Source organism: Alligator sinensis, unplaced genomic scaffold (genome assembly GCF_000455745.1).
Source record: "Alligator sinensis unplaced genomic scaffold, ASM45574v1 scaffold65_2, whole genome shotgun sequence".
Taxonomy (NCBI): Eukaryota; Metazoa; Chordata; order Crocodylia; family Alligatoridae; genus Alligator; species Alligator sinensis.
In genome coordinates, this window is record NW_005842071.1 from 1322464 (window position 1) to 1340007 (window position 17544).

Below are 17544 nucleotides of genomic sequence, written 5' to 3' on the forward strand. Positions count from 1 at the left end.
CCCTCCACACCCATATTCCCCCCACAATCCACCCACATCCCCAAGCCACCCCCACAAACCCCTCACCCACATAACCAGCCACAAACTCCAAACCCCCATACAAGCCCCATACTCCCACAACTCCTACACCCACCAACAAACTTCCCCAACCCCCCTTCCAAATTGTTTTACACTTGTAGATATATCAGTAAAAATTGCCCAACTGATCTCTCTATATATGGTGGCATTTCATTTTAATAGCTGGAGAACACTTATGGATATTTTAATGAGAGAATTTGGGTTTCTTATCAAAGTATTTGCAATTCATAAACAGGGAACACCAGGATCTCTGCTGGTGAGACAAGTGGCGAGACCCATGTAGAGGAGCCTGTCCAGGACCAGGACTGGGGACCCAGCTGGAGGGCAGACAAGCTGGCTGACCTCTTGGCCATTTGGGGCCAAGAAGACACACTTTGACAGTTCAAAGTGGGCCACCACAAGAAGCATATATTCTGGGCAATAGCTGCCCAGATGGCAGAGCGGGGGCACCCCATCCAAGTCTGGCAGTGGCGCAGCCTTGGGGCCACAGGTCCAAGGGGGTGGGTGCTGCCGCAGGTGGCAGCAAGTCACAGCCAGACAGCAGCCCCCACTGCCAGACTGCTGCAGTGGGTAGAGGGTGCAGGGGCCACTCCAGGTTGAGGCTGCTTCAGCAGTCCAGCTGACACAAGGGGTAGTGTCCCCAGATACCAAGTGGCCAGGCCTTAGAAGCTACTGAGGGCAAGTAGCCCTGAGTTGCTCACCAGGGCAGGTTTTTATACTGCTGGGGCCAGCACCTGTGGCTGCAGATCCAGGAGGAGCTGGGCAGGGGTATTTTGCCCCAAGTGGCACAACTTGACTCACACCAAAGTGTATGTCTGGGCACATGCACTGAGGCAGAAATCCCCGGCTCAAATTTGTGCTGCTCCTATTTGAGCTGCTGCAAGCTCATGTGCCTGTATGTGTGGACGTGCCCACGGACTCCTAGTATGCCTGTTACTGTTGATTGTAGACTGCTTGTAGAGATCTACATAGCTTAACGGGGGGAGCTGATTATAACTCCTGCAAGCCTAATCCACATCACCATGTCATAAGCCATTTACTGAGGCTGACAGCAGGTGATACAGATATTATTCTCACAAAATATAGATTGTTGAGTCTATTATGTTCCAAATAGTTATCTAGAATCAAAGAAATGGAATCTATATTTTTTGCATTGCCTAACAGATATAACCCTGAAGTATTTAAAGGGTTAACACTGTTGCTCAATCAGAAAGAATGTTTGGCAATAAGAGGAAGCCTGGATTAATGATAGAAAAGAATTCTTAGCATTTTATAGCAGTGGGCATTCAAGAGGAGACACGGCTAATGATCAACTAAAAAGGTATTTGCAGCTGTGGTGCTACCTCTCCTCATAAAGCAGCATTAATCAAGCTTGTCCATACAGTTTTGCAGTTCATTCTATTTTTTTCTTCATCTTGAATATAGAAATAGAGCTAATCCCCTAATATACTGTATCAAAGATCATCGTTCTCTGTCACCAAAAAATGATCAAACCTTATTGATTTCTAAGAACTGCATTTTTCTGTGCTATGAAGCAAACCAGGATAGTAACGCATTACCAAAAAAAGATGTTTATCTTAAAGGAAACCTGCTTTTTTTTCTTGCAGCTCTGAAGCCTAGACATCCACAGGGTGTGAAGCACTTATCACCATGAGTTATCTGGGCATATATTTTATTTAAGTTTTGAATTACAGCAAATAGGCATTTCTAAGCCTGGTTTTGGGGTCAGCCATGTTACTGAAAGACATTGGCAGTGTGGAAAGCCAATGAAATTCTATAAACCAGTGTCCTGGTTCACTTAATATTAGTTTAGCAATTAAAAAAACTTTATTGCAGGCAAAAAGTAAATGTGTTGTACATTAGCTGTTTCCATGATTGTTTTAAACAAAGACATTTTAAATTATTTTTAATTAACTGTTTTAAACAATGAAATCCAATTAATCTTACTTTCTCTCTGATATTCTGAATCTCTTAAATAAAACACAGTATAACTTTTTGGAAAATGAGCAACTTCCTAGTTGTTCTTTGTGTAAACAACTCTCAGCCCTCCTAGCATCATGTCATTACATTTTAATTCAACTCTTATTTAATTATGGTTTTGAAGTTTGCTACTGTGACTTGTCCCATCGAAATCAATGGGGTTACTCATTGCACTGAAGTAACTAACAGTATACCTGTATGGTACAATCCAGTGAGTGTAGAGCTATCTGAGCACTCTTAGTAAACTATTTCAGGCACTGGAAGCAATATGGCCATGTTTAATTGTCCAGAGCAGAGCTTGTATTAATTCATATAGCTAGCACCGTGCATTGCGGATATAACTGTTCACAGGATCGGGGCAGAGGTTCGTAATAGAACATTCGGAGGCACTCAATAGCTTAATTCCATTGAATCAGTAGGAATTAGGTACTTAAGTTCTTATGAAGACCTTACTATCCACATCTTTAGCCACCTACATACCTAAATTACAGTAGTTAATTACTACCCTGTAATTAACACTGTACCTGTAGCTGCCTGGCACCAGATCAGAAATAAAGAATAAAGACAAATGGGCATGAGTCTGGTGGAGGGAGTCAAACCTCAAATCCACATGTAGTCTTATTCTGGGAAGATCTTACCTACCTCTGCGACGTACTCAGAGTGCCTGCCTCCTTTTTAAACTTCGGAAATTCTTTCATAGCTTCCTATGCAAATATATCCTCATTGAACTGATTAATCCCTTATACCACTAAATTCGCAAACTTTCTGGATCACTGTCAACACTCAACCTTTCTCACAGACCATGATGTAACCTCATCATGAAACTTGGCTGAAACCACTATGAAAATGCACAGGACCCTGTGTTATCCACAGGTCAATTGTGGACTATTTACAATGGGCTCAGAGACCACTATGGACTATTTGCTTGGGAATTATAGCTATAAACAATAAGATCCTCATATCTCAAATCAGTGACTGTTTCTTATTCTTTCTGTAACATGATGTCACACCTGAAACAGTAGAGAAATGATGATGACAATGAAATCCTTGCTTTTTTCTTTTCTGTTCTGTACATACTATTTTCACATTTGTTTTAATGGCATTGTTTCTATGCAGCAAAATATTTAACAATATGTTGAAGTTTAACAGGCATACAAAATTGATTCCAAATGTATAAATAAATAATATATAGAACAAATCATTTTTAAAGAAAAAAACACTGGTTTAACGTTCTTTTAAATCCACGTTGCTAATGAAATGACAATTCTTTTAAATGCAGTGAGACTGATGCATTAAATACTGGATTTTTACAGTTGATTTATAAACACCTGAAATTCAAGGATTATAAAGCAAGGATGGTTCCTACGTAATGTAATACATGAAATATACTTCAGATGTCTTTCAGAAACTCATGATTTTACTATGTTTAAGCAATTTGTATAAGGGTTTAATCAGTTCACAATGGGTTTTAAAGTAATTAGTGTAGTAGCATGGGTTAGCCCTTTTACTACAACATGGAGAAATAGTGGTATGGTGGAAGCACTGGGCAGTATATAGACAAGTCACATACAGCCTGTTGATTTAAATAATTTATTTCTTTTTCAGATAGTGATTTCCCGTTCAGAACCTACAGCACCATATGTGAGTTTTCGCCTAGACTCCCACCCAGTCTCTCCACAAGTTATTATTGAACATTCATTAGTAGCAGATGGTTCTACCCTGGTAGTAACTGGAAGGAAGGTAAGTAGTTCCTAACCTAAGCACTCGTGCTATGTAAACCTGCATGCATAACAACAGCCTTACAAAAGTAGTTAGTCAGAACGATATTTTAAATTTTCATGCTTTACATCCTTTGCAGCCTGTCTAATCATTTGGGTATTTTATGTTTCCTCAAGTGTATTTTTTTAATATTTAAAAAAAAAGCAAATGAATATTAAAACAGTAAAATAATGTGAGAATCATGATACAAACTGACAAAAGCCAGGAAATTTGCAAATTTAAAGTTGACACCCTGTCCTTAATTCAAGCTCTTGTAAAGAAAAACACACAATGGCTTAAAGAAAGAATGGTGTTTAGAACTTCCTGGCTTTTTTTGACTTGTATCGGAATATATTTAAATGGGCTGTGTATAGGTATGTGCATGTGAGCGTGTGTTTGTGCATGAATGCATTTGCACGTGTGTGTGTGTTAGTGTCTGTTTAAAATTGGGTCCACAGTTAATACTAAGGTTACATTTATAAATAGTTCATAAGCGGTTAATAGATTATCTATAGATGCTATAATATTTTACTCTTGTGAGTAGTATGTGTTATTGATGGTTCTAAGCACAAAGAAAGTTTTTAGATGATCATTAGCTACAGTTATAAATAGTCCCTTAACCTTTTGAATTGTATTACAGTCCATAAAAATGTAATAAAGTGCTAATTAAAACTTCTAATCATTTACCGATTTTTTTTAAGAACTAGTTATAAATGTAACCTTAAAATAAAATACATCCAAAAAGAAGTTTAAATGTATAATGTAACAACTATGCATTTATGACAGGTGTAAACAGCTAGCATTTATGGAGCATTTCTGCTTAACGTGTGTTACAGATTTAAGTCTGACATTCTTACATGTGAAGTAAGAATTGCCTGCGTTTTACCGTTGAGTAAACTGAGGGTCATTGAAGTTCAATGACTTTTCCAGTAAGTTAGGCCTGAATCCAATAAAGCCTTAGGTGACTAGAAGTCAGGCACTGCAATGCCTAACTGTAACTTATCTGGCCCTAGAGGCAGGCTTCCTATAGCAGTGTTTACCAACCAGTGTGCTGCGGCACAAAAGTGTGCCATCAGAAATGAACAGGTGTGCCGCAGAATTTTGTCATAGCAATGAGCTACAATAGGTATGAGGTGGAGGAATGGTTTAACAGGTGTGCTGTGGAAAATTTTTATTAATGTAAGTGTGCCTTGGGCTGAAAAAGGTTGGGAAACACTGCCCTATAGAGTATGTGGAAAGAGTTAAGTACTTCAGACAAAAATACATGAATCCAGATGCTGAGTGGAGAAACACCAAGACTTAGCCAGTAGAAAACACTAAGCACTGGAATGAGTGTAAACTTGCATTTCCTCTTCAGAGAAACACCCGAGTCTGGGCTGCAGTCAGGCATTTCCATCCACTGGGGATCCAGAGTCTTCCTCTGAGCTACCATTTTTCTTTCAAACAACAGAGCAGGAGTCATTATTTTCTTTTCAAATATTGAGTGGGCATTGGAGTGGCCACCCATCTTTTACATAACAGCCTGGTGCTTACAATACTTTTGCAGGAGGTAAGAGATCTGGAGGGAATTCAAAGCATCCTCTCAAAAAGCTACCCAAAGGCTATTGCCGAGGTTAGAGGAGGCAGTCTCCACTGTTTTGGTTGAAACTGTGTCACTGTGCAAAAAAGAATGCAAGATTTAGGAGGCCAGGAAATGAGCAAGCAAAGTGGGTCATGAACCTGCAGCCCAGTGGTCAAGACACTTAACTTGGAATGGGGAGTCATAAGTTCTGGTCTGTGCTTCCATCACTTTTTCTGTATTTTATGTTAAACAGCTTTGGAGCAAAAACCCATAATAATCCTGGGAATCAGGACTGGAATCCAGGACTCCCCTGTCTTAACTGGAGTTTTGGTTTCTCTAATTTTGCTGTCCTTGTGGCCTTATGAATTGTGACTTGTGAGTTTTAGGCAACTCTAAAGCTAGGTAGCCACAGAGGAGGTGTTCTTTAGAGCACAATTTTGGATAAATATGTGCATAACATCTGCCAAAATCATATTGTATATGCCTAAATCTTTTTTGTTTTAATATGGCGCTTCATACAGAGTTTAGAGTAGAAAACAAGTGTTTTGCTGAAGTTCTGTCCAGGTCAATCAGCCCAGAAGGTAGGGCAGGATGGCAGGCGTGGACACACAATTTGGAACCCTTTCAGACGGAAAATATTTCAAAAGGGCAGCGGCTGACAGGTTCTGATTATTATGTGCTTCATCCAGAGTTAAATTTGGAGCGGTTCTATTTCTGAATCGTTCTCAGCTCGTTCATACACAGTAATTAGAACACTGCCCTTTTGAAAGGTTCCCATTTTGAAAGGGTTGCAAATGTATGCATGTCCACATTAGAAACTAACTGGTTCAGAGAGGCATGGTCTTTTGTAGCAACAACCTTCTTTGCCAATTCCAATCCCGTAAATAACAGTGTTTGGAGTGATATTATCAGCATGCCTCTGACGTTTTTTCCTAGTGAGTTTAGGAATGTGCCAGTTAAATTACTTATCAGATCTCCTAATTACTAAACTAAGCTACATTAGGACAGTAATATGCCCAGTAATATCACAATATTTTGCATACATATGGAGATCTCTTTGCAACATATTTATAAAAATCTATGTATCATTTTCTTATCAATAGATAACCAAGATTCCACTCAATGGACCAGGCTGTGATCACTTTAAATCCTGCAGCCAGTGTCTCTCTGCACCTACTTTCATGCAATGTGGATGGTGCAGTGATCAGTGTGTGAGGCCCCAGGAGTGTGTGAAAGGGGTGTGGACCCAGGAGACATGTTTGCCTAGAGTTTATGAGGTAACTATCTGTTTCTCAAGTACATATCTGAAATAAGAATGCTAGCACTATTTCAAATGTTACTAACCATTAGAATATACCTCAGCCCTTGTGAAGTCTCTAAGTTCTGGAAATCTGAAGATACTAATTTAGTGGCCTGCCTCCCTCCTGCTACAAATCCCCCCCAGCTTTTCAAGCTGAGAAGTTGGAAAGCCAGCATGTAAGAAAAAGGTCTCATTGCTATTGTTTACTTGCTGCTGCTGTTTTATAGTTATATTGTGATATAACAGTACTAGAATGGGTGACAATGTATTGTTTGGAGCTATATGAGGCTAACCTGGAGCTCACAGGCTTATGAGCAAAAATGACACATAAGACAGTTGAGGGAGAGGAACACAACCAACTAGAAAAGTCTACTTTCCTTCATTCTAATAAATAAAGCATTCACTATCCCCTTCTTCCCCTCAGGGGACTTCTGAAGCCCCCTCTTCATTTTATAGGTATCATGCAATTAACTGGTTAATTGCACAGTTACCTTGAGACCAGCTACATGTGCAAAGTAGCTATTGTGCCATAAAAACCTCCAACCAGCTATAAAATTAGATTTCAGAAATGCGTACTGGCTTCATAGCTGGTTGCTATTGAGCTTTAACTTGCATGTGTAGCAGGGTCTCCCCTGTGGCTGGGAGTCCTGTCAGGTGGGGGACTCCCAGCCACAGCAGGGCATCATGCCCAGCTGGGGCTAGGAGTCCGGCAACTAAGGAGACTCTCAGCACCAACAGCCAAATCTGGGTCCCAGCAACACAGGGACCCAGAGTCCTGCAGCTGCAGATGCTGGGTACCAGAACCCAGCTGGATCCTGGCAGCTGGGCAGCACAGCTGCCCCAAGGGTGTGTGAAACCCCGGGGGCTTGGAGCTCCTCAGCTGAGGGGGGCTTCCAAAGTTTGCTTCTTGCTGGTATGGAGGGAGTCCAGCAATAAGGCGCAATGGGATCTCATGTGCAATCCTACAATCATGACTCCTGCCAGGCATGTGTGGCATGGCAGGTGGCACGATTATGTGGATCACACATTAGAGCCCATTGCACTTTACCTGCACATGTAGAGGGGCCCTGCAATAACCCTGGATCTTCAAAAAACAGAAGGTGGAGTTGGACAAGTTTCAGCTAATCTGCTTGTAGTTAAAAAAATATATATCACCGTCACCTGGTGAGGGGGAGGGAAATAACATCTCAAAGCTTCCCTGGGGGGAAACGGGGAGGATGCAGGTTTCTGCCCACATCAGCTGAAGCTACCTCTCTCTTGTGATTATTTCATGGTTTGACTCCCTCTTCCCTTCCCTCCCGTATCCCCAGTCATTGCTGGTTTGTGGCACTGATAGGAAAGAAAAGGATCAGCTTTGGTTTGACGAGGTGGCCTCTTTCTCTTAACTAAGTTCTCTGTAATAGAGCTGTCAGCCTAGACAGTATCTTTGGGTGCATTTTTACGTGTCTCCTGTACCTTGATTACTTCCTGAGCATCATTCCCATAGGGCTGATTACCTCATTCATGGTGTTTGGGCAGGACAGCGTCTATATATCTGCCCCTGCAAAAAATGACAGTTGAAGGCTGCTCTCAGCTGTAGAAGGCCCATAAATGATAAAAAGTGTGGAAGAGGAAAATTACACAGATAAGCAATAAGCCCACTAGCTCATTGCTGTTTTCATTTAGCTATGGCTAATGCAAGATTTGTACTGGCTGACTGTGCATTTAACCAAATCATTTTGTTTTAAGTGTGACATAATTATGAAGGTCTAGTTTTATGGAACAGTTAATGTACTAGTAAATGGATGTAGGGGAGAACAATTGTAGTACTTATTTGTAGCACTTATATCCTTTTTCTTACAGCTATCTAGATTCTACTATGTGGTATTAAAATTCAGATGTCCACAAAGGAATAAGAACTTATAAATAGGGATGAAACTTTGAAAGGCTCAGCTTGGAGGGAGAGAGAGACGTTCTCAATTAGATAATATTTTCCTTAAACCAGGTAGATGGTTTCATTTGCTGCAACCCTGCAAACAATATCCAAGCAAAACTGCTGAAATCTGAATTTGGAGTTGTGTTAATAACTTGTAAAAACCTTTCAGAAGGCTTTTTTTTTCTTATTTATATTTTTACTAGAGTTGCAGATACCAAAATTATTGACGTTGATTTACCACATTCACATTGCCTTGTTTAGGCATTGACACCTGTGCAAAATAGGTATAAGATTTTACTAAATCAGAATGTGACTGTTTCACAGTCACTTTCTGAATACATGACCAAGTGGTCCCTCCTGGCTTTAAAATCTATATGAAGCAATGGAAAATGAGGCCTTATATGCTTTTTTTAAAAAATGTGATGTTTTTATAAGGCCAAACTGTTCAAAGCTATACTGCGCAGCTTGCTTTGTTCTCCCCAGTACTCAGATGTAAGCAGCAAATATTAAAGTCCTTCACATACAGTAACAGCAATAAAAATTATGTATAATTCCATGCATTGCAGAAGGTTTTTAAAGCTCCATATTGCATAGGTCCTGATTTTCCGTGTGCTGAGCAATGTGCTGAGCTCTCTCTGATTGCAATCAGAATTGTGTGTGCACCGCAGTTTTTAAAGCCACTCCTTTAGAGCACAGCTCTTCAGTCCTTACATTAAGAAGTGCTTACTCATGAGAGGAATTCTTCAGAAGTCAGTAGAACTACTCTGCTGAGGAAGTATTTCTCAGTGTGAGGGAGGACTGCAGGAGTGGACCCTTAGAAATTTAAGGAGAATAAAAAGCATCAGGCCCCTCAAAATTTTTCTTATTTATAAGTTAGTGCTTTGTGGCCAGATAGGTATATATTATTTTTAAAAACTGTGATATTCATGGATCTGTGGCAACACTGGAATTTAAACTGAATCTCTTCACGTTTTGAATTACAGCATGCAAAAGTTTGTGAGACTTGTTTCTAGATGGTTGCAAGGAAAATAATGCGGCTGAGAACTTAAATCCCTTCTGGTTGCTAGCTGTTAAGGCAGATTTCATGCTCTACTAGACCATGACATTTAGCATGATTACTGAAAAATATATAAAACAGATTATTCATCATTTTCTGATATATCTTTAAACCTGTGTGTATAAAATACAAGAGACAAGCATGTTTTGTTCCTAACAAATGGAGTAAAACCTGTTTTGCACAAAATCTGAAATTCAGTCCTAAAATCCCTCAAAATATATGAAAGATTTCAGAGGGACTGGTTGTTTAAAATGTGTTATATGATAAATTTAACCTGTAGTAGATGCAAGAAATGCTGATCCAAAGCCCATTGAAGTCAGGGAGCTTTGGAGCTCCCTTTTTGTTGACTTCAGGGAGCTTTGGAGCAGGCCCTGAAGCAAAATTTTCCCAGCATATTTGTAGTGCATTATTCAGTGAAAAAAAATGACCGAGGAATTTTCTCCATGTGGAGAAAGGTAAAGGAGTCCAACATTATTCTGGAGTGTGGTTGATGTTCCAGTTGTTTCTTTTGCTTTAAATATTTCACCCCTGTCACTAAAGCTTTGGGTCACAGTGACCATTTTCCCAGCTGGAGAAGTCTCTCCAGGACTCTTGCACTTAACGCTGCTTCTTTCTAGATATTTCTCTGTATATTAAAAACAGAAGGAATCTCTCCACCGTGTGACACAGAAACATACGATACTTCCAGCATTTTAGAACAAAATTGGTAGGACAAACAAGTCCAATTCTCATAGACAAAGTTTCTTTTAATTCTCAACTCTGCCAGTTTGGCACAGTTTCCCTATTGAAATACTTTGCAATTATTGCTTATGCCAGCAAAGAAGTGCACTTTTGTCAGCCTGAACAGACAGAACTAAAGTAAAGCTGGGAGACTTGGATGGGTCTCATCAGATATAACTTGGTAATGGAACAAATTGCAGTAGTGCTTCTGTGGAATTCAGGTCACTTTAAAAGGTGAACTGCAAAGGAGAAAATACAGACTTTTATCATTTTTTGTTTCTTTAGTATATATGAAGAAAGCCTGATATTTTTATTTTTTTTTTGCTGTCATTGTTTTTAAAATGGTTTTGAGGTGCCTCCTCTTAGGAATGTTGGGCTTTTGTTCCCTGTTTAAATTAGAGGAGTTACTGGAGATTTCAAAAGTATATTGTGAGTTTTCTTGTCCCTTCATTAAAGGAATAAGGCTGCTGAATCTTAATAAACAGATATTTTCTTCCAATAATTAATGGGGCATTTAACTCAAATATGGTGTGCTTAGCAGCAGCAAATAAAATAGAAAAGAAAAGAGAGACTAAATTTTAAGCCCTTTGAATAAATATCACTTTATCACAGTAGCATATCTAGGAGCTGAGAGGGGCATCAACCTCTGGTGTCGCCTAACAGCACATACAGACGTTCGCTCTCCCAGGCCATAGGAGCTGGGTGCAGGGACACAGCAAGAGAAGGCAAGCAGGAGTAGACATGCGCTCTCGGGTCATAGGAGCCAGGTACAGGGGCATGTCAGGAGCAGCAGGGGTCTTTGAATTCTCAAGGCAGGTGAGGCCCTCATATGCCTGGGCAGCATGGGGCTGCTCCAGCTCAGCTTCTAGGGCCAGGGGATGCAGGGCTGTTCCTTCTGTGTCCCAGCATCCAACTCCTGCAGCTAGGCAGTGTGGGCTTCTCTATGGCTGAAGGGACACAGAGCTGCTGTAGTTGTGACAAAGGAGCACTTGCCCCCACCTCATCCCTTCTTTCCCCCTAAAGCTTTTTCCAGGGCAGTAAATTTACACCTCTGCTTCATTACTCATTTAACGTCTAAACAAAAGCCCAGGAAAGGCAATGGAAGACAAAGACCTTCTGAGGACAACAGAAGGCCATCCATCAAGGCTGCTGAAGTAATCTCTTCTTATTCCTACTAGGTTTCCAGGCATTCCATAGTGGCTTTTAAGAAACTAAATTAGAGAAGTCAGAGATTTCATATTCTTCAGAAGTGCTTGTTTTCCTGTTTGATTGTTGTTAATACCTGTTTCATGTAAATATTCTGTGAAGAGTTTGTGAAAAAGTAGTTTGTTAAATGTGTGTTAGACTGCAGAAGGCCTACAGTTCACCTGAAGAGAGTCTTCCAGGAAAAAGCCTGGAAAGCCAGACTTGATCCTCCAGATGTTTTAAATACACAGAACAGAGAAGAAATAACCAAGCGCATAAAATCTCTTTTCAGGCCCTTTTTATGCAACGTGAAGAAGCGTAAAAGAGCAGGAACTATATGTATCCTTTGCTACCCACTGCTAAGCCTTACCTTTTAAACTTGTTTTGTAGGATCTAATGACTAGATTTTTTATCCCTTGATTCATGTACTTCTCTAACAAGAACTATATAGCTGGTGTCATACCCTTCCTTTGGGGATTAAGGCCATTCAAGAGGGGTCAGGTAAATCCTACAGATTACAATATTGCATGATTTTGTAAACTTTGCTTTTAAATGTCCTTATTTGATAGCTGACTGAATACAAATAAGGATATTAAAATATTACAGATCTGTGCATTGTTGTTTAAAAAACAGAATATACCTGACCCCAACAGTACAACTTGAGTCTTCATTAGGGCTTCTGTAATCCCTAAAGCATGAGGTGTTACCTGGAGTTACCTAAGGTCAGTCTGGACTTTGAAAAGCTAGAAACAAAGAAGAAATAAAGGAGTGTTGTAATTTTCAGAACTCCTGACCTATAGGGGTATGTAGTACATGATGGCCCCCCTAAAGTAGCAGGCAAAGACTGACTGCAAATAATGTGCTGAGTGGCTGCATGGGGCTCTCTTGGCTTGTCTAGGATTTGAGGAAAAGATTCTATTCCCCTACCAAGTCCCCTGTGCTTTGCTCATTTACAACCTGATACAAAGCTCATTGAAGTAGAAAAGACTCTGAGAGACTCCAGTGTGCTTTAGATCAGACCCGTTGTCTGGTTTCCAATGGGGGTAGTAAATTTCACTATATAGTATATATGGCATAATCCTAATTCTTTTGAAGTAATTCTCAACAGCCTTTCACCTACAGTAGTTCATTTGTGAGATTCTTCAAATATAGCTAGAAGGAGAGTTTAAAGCAAATGTGCCTGTCTTACTGAATTTCCAGATGAAATAATAACCAAGTATTTCTCAAGAAGCCTTTTTTTCAGGCTGAGCGTGAAGACGTACTGCTTATGAAAGGCACAATTGTATTAGATTTTAGGGGCAAAATTGCTGTCACTAGAGCATTAAGCTTAGGACATTCAAGTAGTAGGATCAGAAGTATAAGCTAAATCTTTTATTCCCTGTTGATTATCTGGTAGTGACTGGTAAGTTTGCAAACTTAGCCAGTATTGTTAAAAAACCAGTGTCTTTTAGACTTTTATTGGCAGTGTTTTGCAGAACACGTTTACTGGGTTTTGTGCATTTTCTATAGTGTTTCTACATTTTTCCCACCATTGTTACTTTTTACAACACAATTTACAATATACAGAAAAAAGCATTTCCTTTTTAGATTGTCACTGTTGCTGAGAGGTAGTTTATTTTTAACTTAGAATTAGATATAACAAAACATAACATATTTAGTCAAAGAATAATAGAAGTCATATTAACTTTATGACTACCAAGATAATATCTGATTTAGGTGTCTTTCAAGCTGCATCAGCATGGGTACCTGTCTTTTATCAAGCTAACAAAGAACATAGATGGTCATTTTTAGCTCCTAGTCTATGCGGTATTCAGCTTTTAACAAAGTAAGTACATTGTATGTTGAACATATCTGGATTAGGGTGTAAAAGACAAAATCAGGAAGATTAAAAATACTATTACAATGCTAGGTTTGTTCAGTGCCCCTAAACTTTATCCCTCAAAGCTTTCTAGTAGAGGTTTTGTTACTTATTGCTACTGTCAGAAGAAGCTAATAATGTGATGAATGTAAGGTGAAGAACAATTAAGATGAATGATATACTACACTCTACCAGAAGAAATGATTTTGTAAAACTTTTCTTTTCCTTCACACATTTAAAAAAAAAAAAAAGCTATCTAATATTCTGGCAAAGCAAAGACAAAGGCGGGGGGGTGAGACCATTCCCTCTAAGCTGCGTGGCCACGCAGGCATGCCTGGCAGTGTGGCATGAGCATGCCTGTGTGGCTGTGCAGCTTAGAGGGAATGCTGCTGGGTGTGTGTGTGTGTTTGTGTCTGGGTGGTGTGCAAAGCGGGCCCTATTCAATTTGGATTCAGCCTGAATTGGGGACAGTGATTCGATTAGTTGATTCAGATTACTGTCCCTGATTTGATTTGGCCAAATCCGAATCTGAAGATTAAATGCTGATTTGGAGAATCAGCGATTCTGACATAGACACAGCTTAAAATGTTTTTTCTACATACCTTGAAGTACCAGCATGGCTCATGAACACTGTGATGTGGGGGTGGATGGAGCATCACACAGGAGCACGGGAGGGCCCCCCATGTGCTTGGCCACGAACCCGAAAGTGGACCGGAAGTACTTCTGGTCCTCTTCTGGGTCTGCCAGAGAGCACGCAGGGGGGCCCCCTGCACCCCTTAAGCTTGGCAATCGGCCATGGGGGGACCCCGGGTGCTGCCCCAGACACAAGAGGCACCAGTCACTGAGCGGGGGGGCTGTAGGGGGCCCCCCTGCATGCTCCCCAGCGGACCCGGAAGTGGACCAGAAGTGCTTCTGGTCCACTTCCAGGTCTGCTGCCGAGCACACTGGGGAGCCCCCGGCACTCCTGTAGGATGCTCCATCTGCCCCACCATCGCAGCATTCACGAGCTGCCTGCTACCTTGAGGTATGCAGAAAAAACATTTAAAGCTCTGTCTGCGTCCTAATCGCCAAATCTTTCTGAATCTCTCTGAGTCGATTCGGAGGGTTCTAATTTGATTCAGTGAGATTAAAGGGTCCTCTGATTCGATTCGGATTTGGAGATTCAGCAGCCAAATCAGGCCAAATCTCTGCTGAATTGAATCAGGGACCGAAGCATCTCACAGCCCGTGTGTGTGTGTGTGTGTGTGTGTGTGTGTGTGTGTGTGTGTGTGTGTGCGCGCGTGCGCACGCATGCGTGCGCAATAGAATCACAGAAAATTAGGGTTGGAAGGAACATCAGGAGGTCATCTAGTCCAACCCCCTGCTCAAAGCAGGACCAGTCCCAACAAGATCATCCCAGCCAAAACTTTGTCTAGCCAGGTCTTAAAAACCTCCAAGGATGGAGGTTCCACCTCTTTGGGTAAACTGTTCCAGTGTTTTAGAACTCTCCTGCTGTGAAAATTCTTCCTAATAGCTAACATAAACTTCCCTTAATGCAACTTGAGACCGTTGCTCCTTGTTCTGTCATCTGCCCCCACTGAGAACATAGAGTCATAGATTCATAGATGCTAGGGTCGGAAGGGACCTCAACAGATCATCGAGTCCAACCCCCTGCCCAGGGGGCCCAGCCAGATGCCTATCCAGCCTTCTCTTAAAGATCCCCAAGGTAGGGGAGAGCACCAGCTCCTTTAGAAGCCCATTCCAAATTTTGGCCACCCTTACTGTGAAAGAGCTTTCCCCTAAATCTGCTCTCTGTCAGTTTGTGACCATTGTTCCTTGTTACCCCAAGAGGCGCCCTGGTGAACAGAGCATCTCCGATGCCTTGCTGCATCCCCCTGAGGAATTTGTAGGCAGCCACAAGATCACCTCTCAGCCTTCATTTGCGGAGGCTGAAGAGGTCCAGGTCCCTCAGTAGGTCCAGGTCCCTCATAGGGCTTGTCCTGTAAGCCCCTAACCATACGAGTGGCCCTCCTCTGGACCTTCTTGAGTCTAGTTTAGCTCCATCCTCTTGAACCACCATTCAGGTAGTTGAAGGCCCCTATCAGATCGCCTCTCAGTCTTCTCTTTTCTAGACTAAATAAGCCCAGTTCCCTCAGTCTTTCCTCACAAGTCATATGTTCCAGACGCCTCACCATTTTTGTTGCCCTCAACTGGACTCACTCCAATTTGTCCAAATCCTTTCTGTAGTGGAGGGCCCAAAACTGAACACAGTACTCCAGATGTGGGCTCACCAGTGCTGATTAGAGGAAAAGAATCACGTCCCTTGAATTACTAGCAATACACCTACCAATGCAGCCCAGTATGCCGTTAGCCTTCTTGGCAACAAGGGCACACTGCTGACTCATATTCAGCTTATTGTCTGCTGTAACCCCCAGGTGATTTTCTGCAGAGCTGTTGCCCAGTCAGTCAGCCCCCAACCTGTACTGGTGCATGGGATTGTTCCTACGTGCAGGACTTTGCACTTGTCCTTGTTGAACCTCATGAGATTCCTTTTGGCCCAATCCTCCAATTTGTCTAGGCCGCTCTGAATCCTCGCCCTACCCTCCAGCATATCTACTACTCCCCCCAGCTTGGTGTCATCTGCGGACTTGCTGAGGATGCACTGTATGACATCTTCCAGGTTGTTGATGAAGATATTGAACAAAATCGGCCCCAGGACTGACCCCTGGGGCTCTCCGCTTGATACCAGCTGTGAACTAGACAATGAGCTATTAATTATTACCCTCTGAGCCTAATGTTCCAGACAGTTTTCTATCCACCTTATAGTTCATTCATCCAACCCACACTTCCTTAGCTTGCCTGCGAGAATGATGTGTGAGACTATCAAAAGCCTTGATAAAATCAAAGTATACCTCATCCACTGGTCTCCCCACATCCACAGAGCCAGTCATCTCATCATAGAAGACAATCAGGTTGGTCAGGCATGACTTGCCCTTTGTGAATCCATGCTGACTGTTCCTAATCACCTTTTTCTCCATGTGCATAGAAGTGGATTCCTTGAGGATCTGCTTCATGATGTTTCCAGGGACTGAGGTGAGGCTGACTGATCTGTAATTCCCTAGATCCCCTTTTTCCCTTTCTTAAATATTGGCACTATGTTTTCCCTTTTCCAGTCATCCAGGACCTCTCCTGATCACCATGGGTTTTCAAAGATGATGGCCAGTGGCTCTGTAATCACATCAACCAACTCCCTTGGCACCCTCCAATGCATCACATCCAGCCCCATGGACTTGTATATATCCAGCTTTTCTAAATACAGGTTTTCCCCTCTCTTTGTGGGTTCTGTATGTGCAAATTTGCTCTTATGCGATGACCCTTTTTATACCAAAAATTGGTTATATGCAAGGTAAATTCACTTTTCTGTGATTGGTGTGGTGGAAGCCTGCAGTCAGCTGCTTTGTGTGGTCCATTGTGGGAGTGACCCACACCAAAATATAGTCTCCTGTGTGGATCTGTGTTCCTCGCTTGTTGTCTATGACATGTGTTTCTGTAGTTGCCATCCCCATTCTGATAGTACCCTGTGCTTGTGTGTCTGCTGTTGATGAGTACCAAAATTGTCTTGTAAAAGTGGTAGAAATGGGTCTGGGGGTCAGTACAGTCAACATTTTGGAACATATCCCTATTGGTTGCATTGTAAAGTGGGTTTCCTCTATGCAAATTTGAGTTATGCATCATTTTCCAGGAATGCATGTACAGCATGAAGGAAGGGAAACCTGTAGTCCCTAATCTGTTCTTTCACCACTGCTTGCTCATCACTTCCTCCTCAGACTGCTGCCTAGTGCAGAAATCTGGGATCTGACCTTACCTGTTAACACTGAGGCAAAAAAAGTCAATAAGCACTTTAGCCTTTTCTGCATCCTTTGTCACATGGTGCCTCCCCTATTCATTAAAGGACCCACACTTTCCCTTATCTTCCTCTTGCTGCTGACATACTCATAGAAACCCTACTTGTTACCCTTCATATCCCTTGCCAGCTGCAATTCCAATTGCGCTTTGGCCTTCCTGACTTAACCCCTGCTCATCACTTCTCAGTGCTCTTATATTCTTCCCTAGTTATTTGTCCAGGTTTCCACTTCTTATAAGCTTCCTTTTT

General features: G+C 41.6%; 1 protein-coding gene across 4 annotated transcripts in view; it reads left to right on the plus strand.

The window, feature by feature from the left end:
- Positions 1-17544, plus strand: part of MET (MET proto-oncogene, receptor tyrosine kinase) — a 128422-nt gene that overhangs the window by 63888 nt on the left and 46990 nt on the right. For all 4 annotated transcript variants that reach the window (XM_025204163.1, XM_025204164.1, XM_025204165.1 and 1 more), the window contains exons 4-5: positions 3664-3798; positions 6481-6654. In XM_025204163.1, the coding sequence (XP_025059948.1) occupies positions 3664-3798; positions 6481-6654 (309 nt within the window). The remainder of the gene's footprint in view (positions 1-3663; positions 3799-6480; positions 6655-17544) is intronic.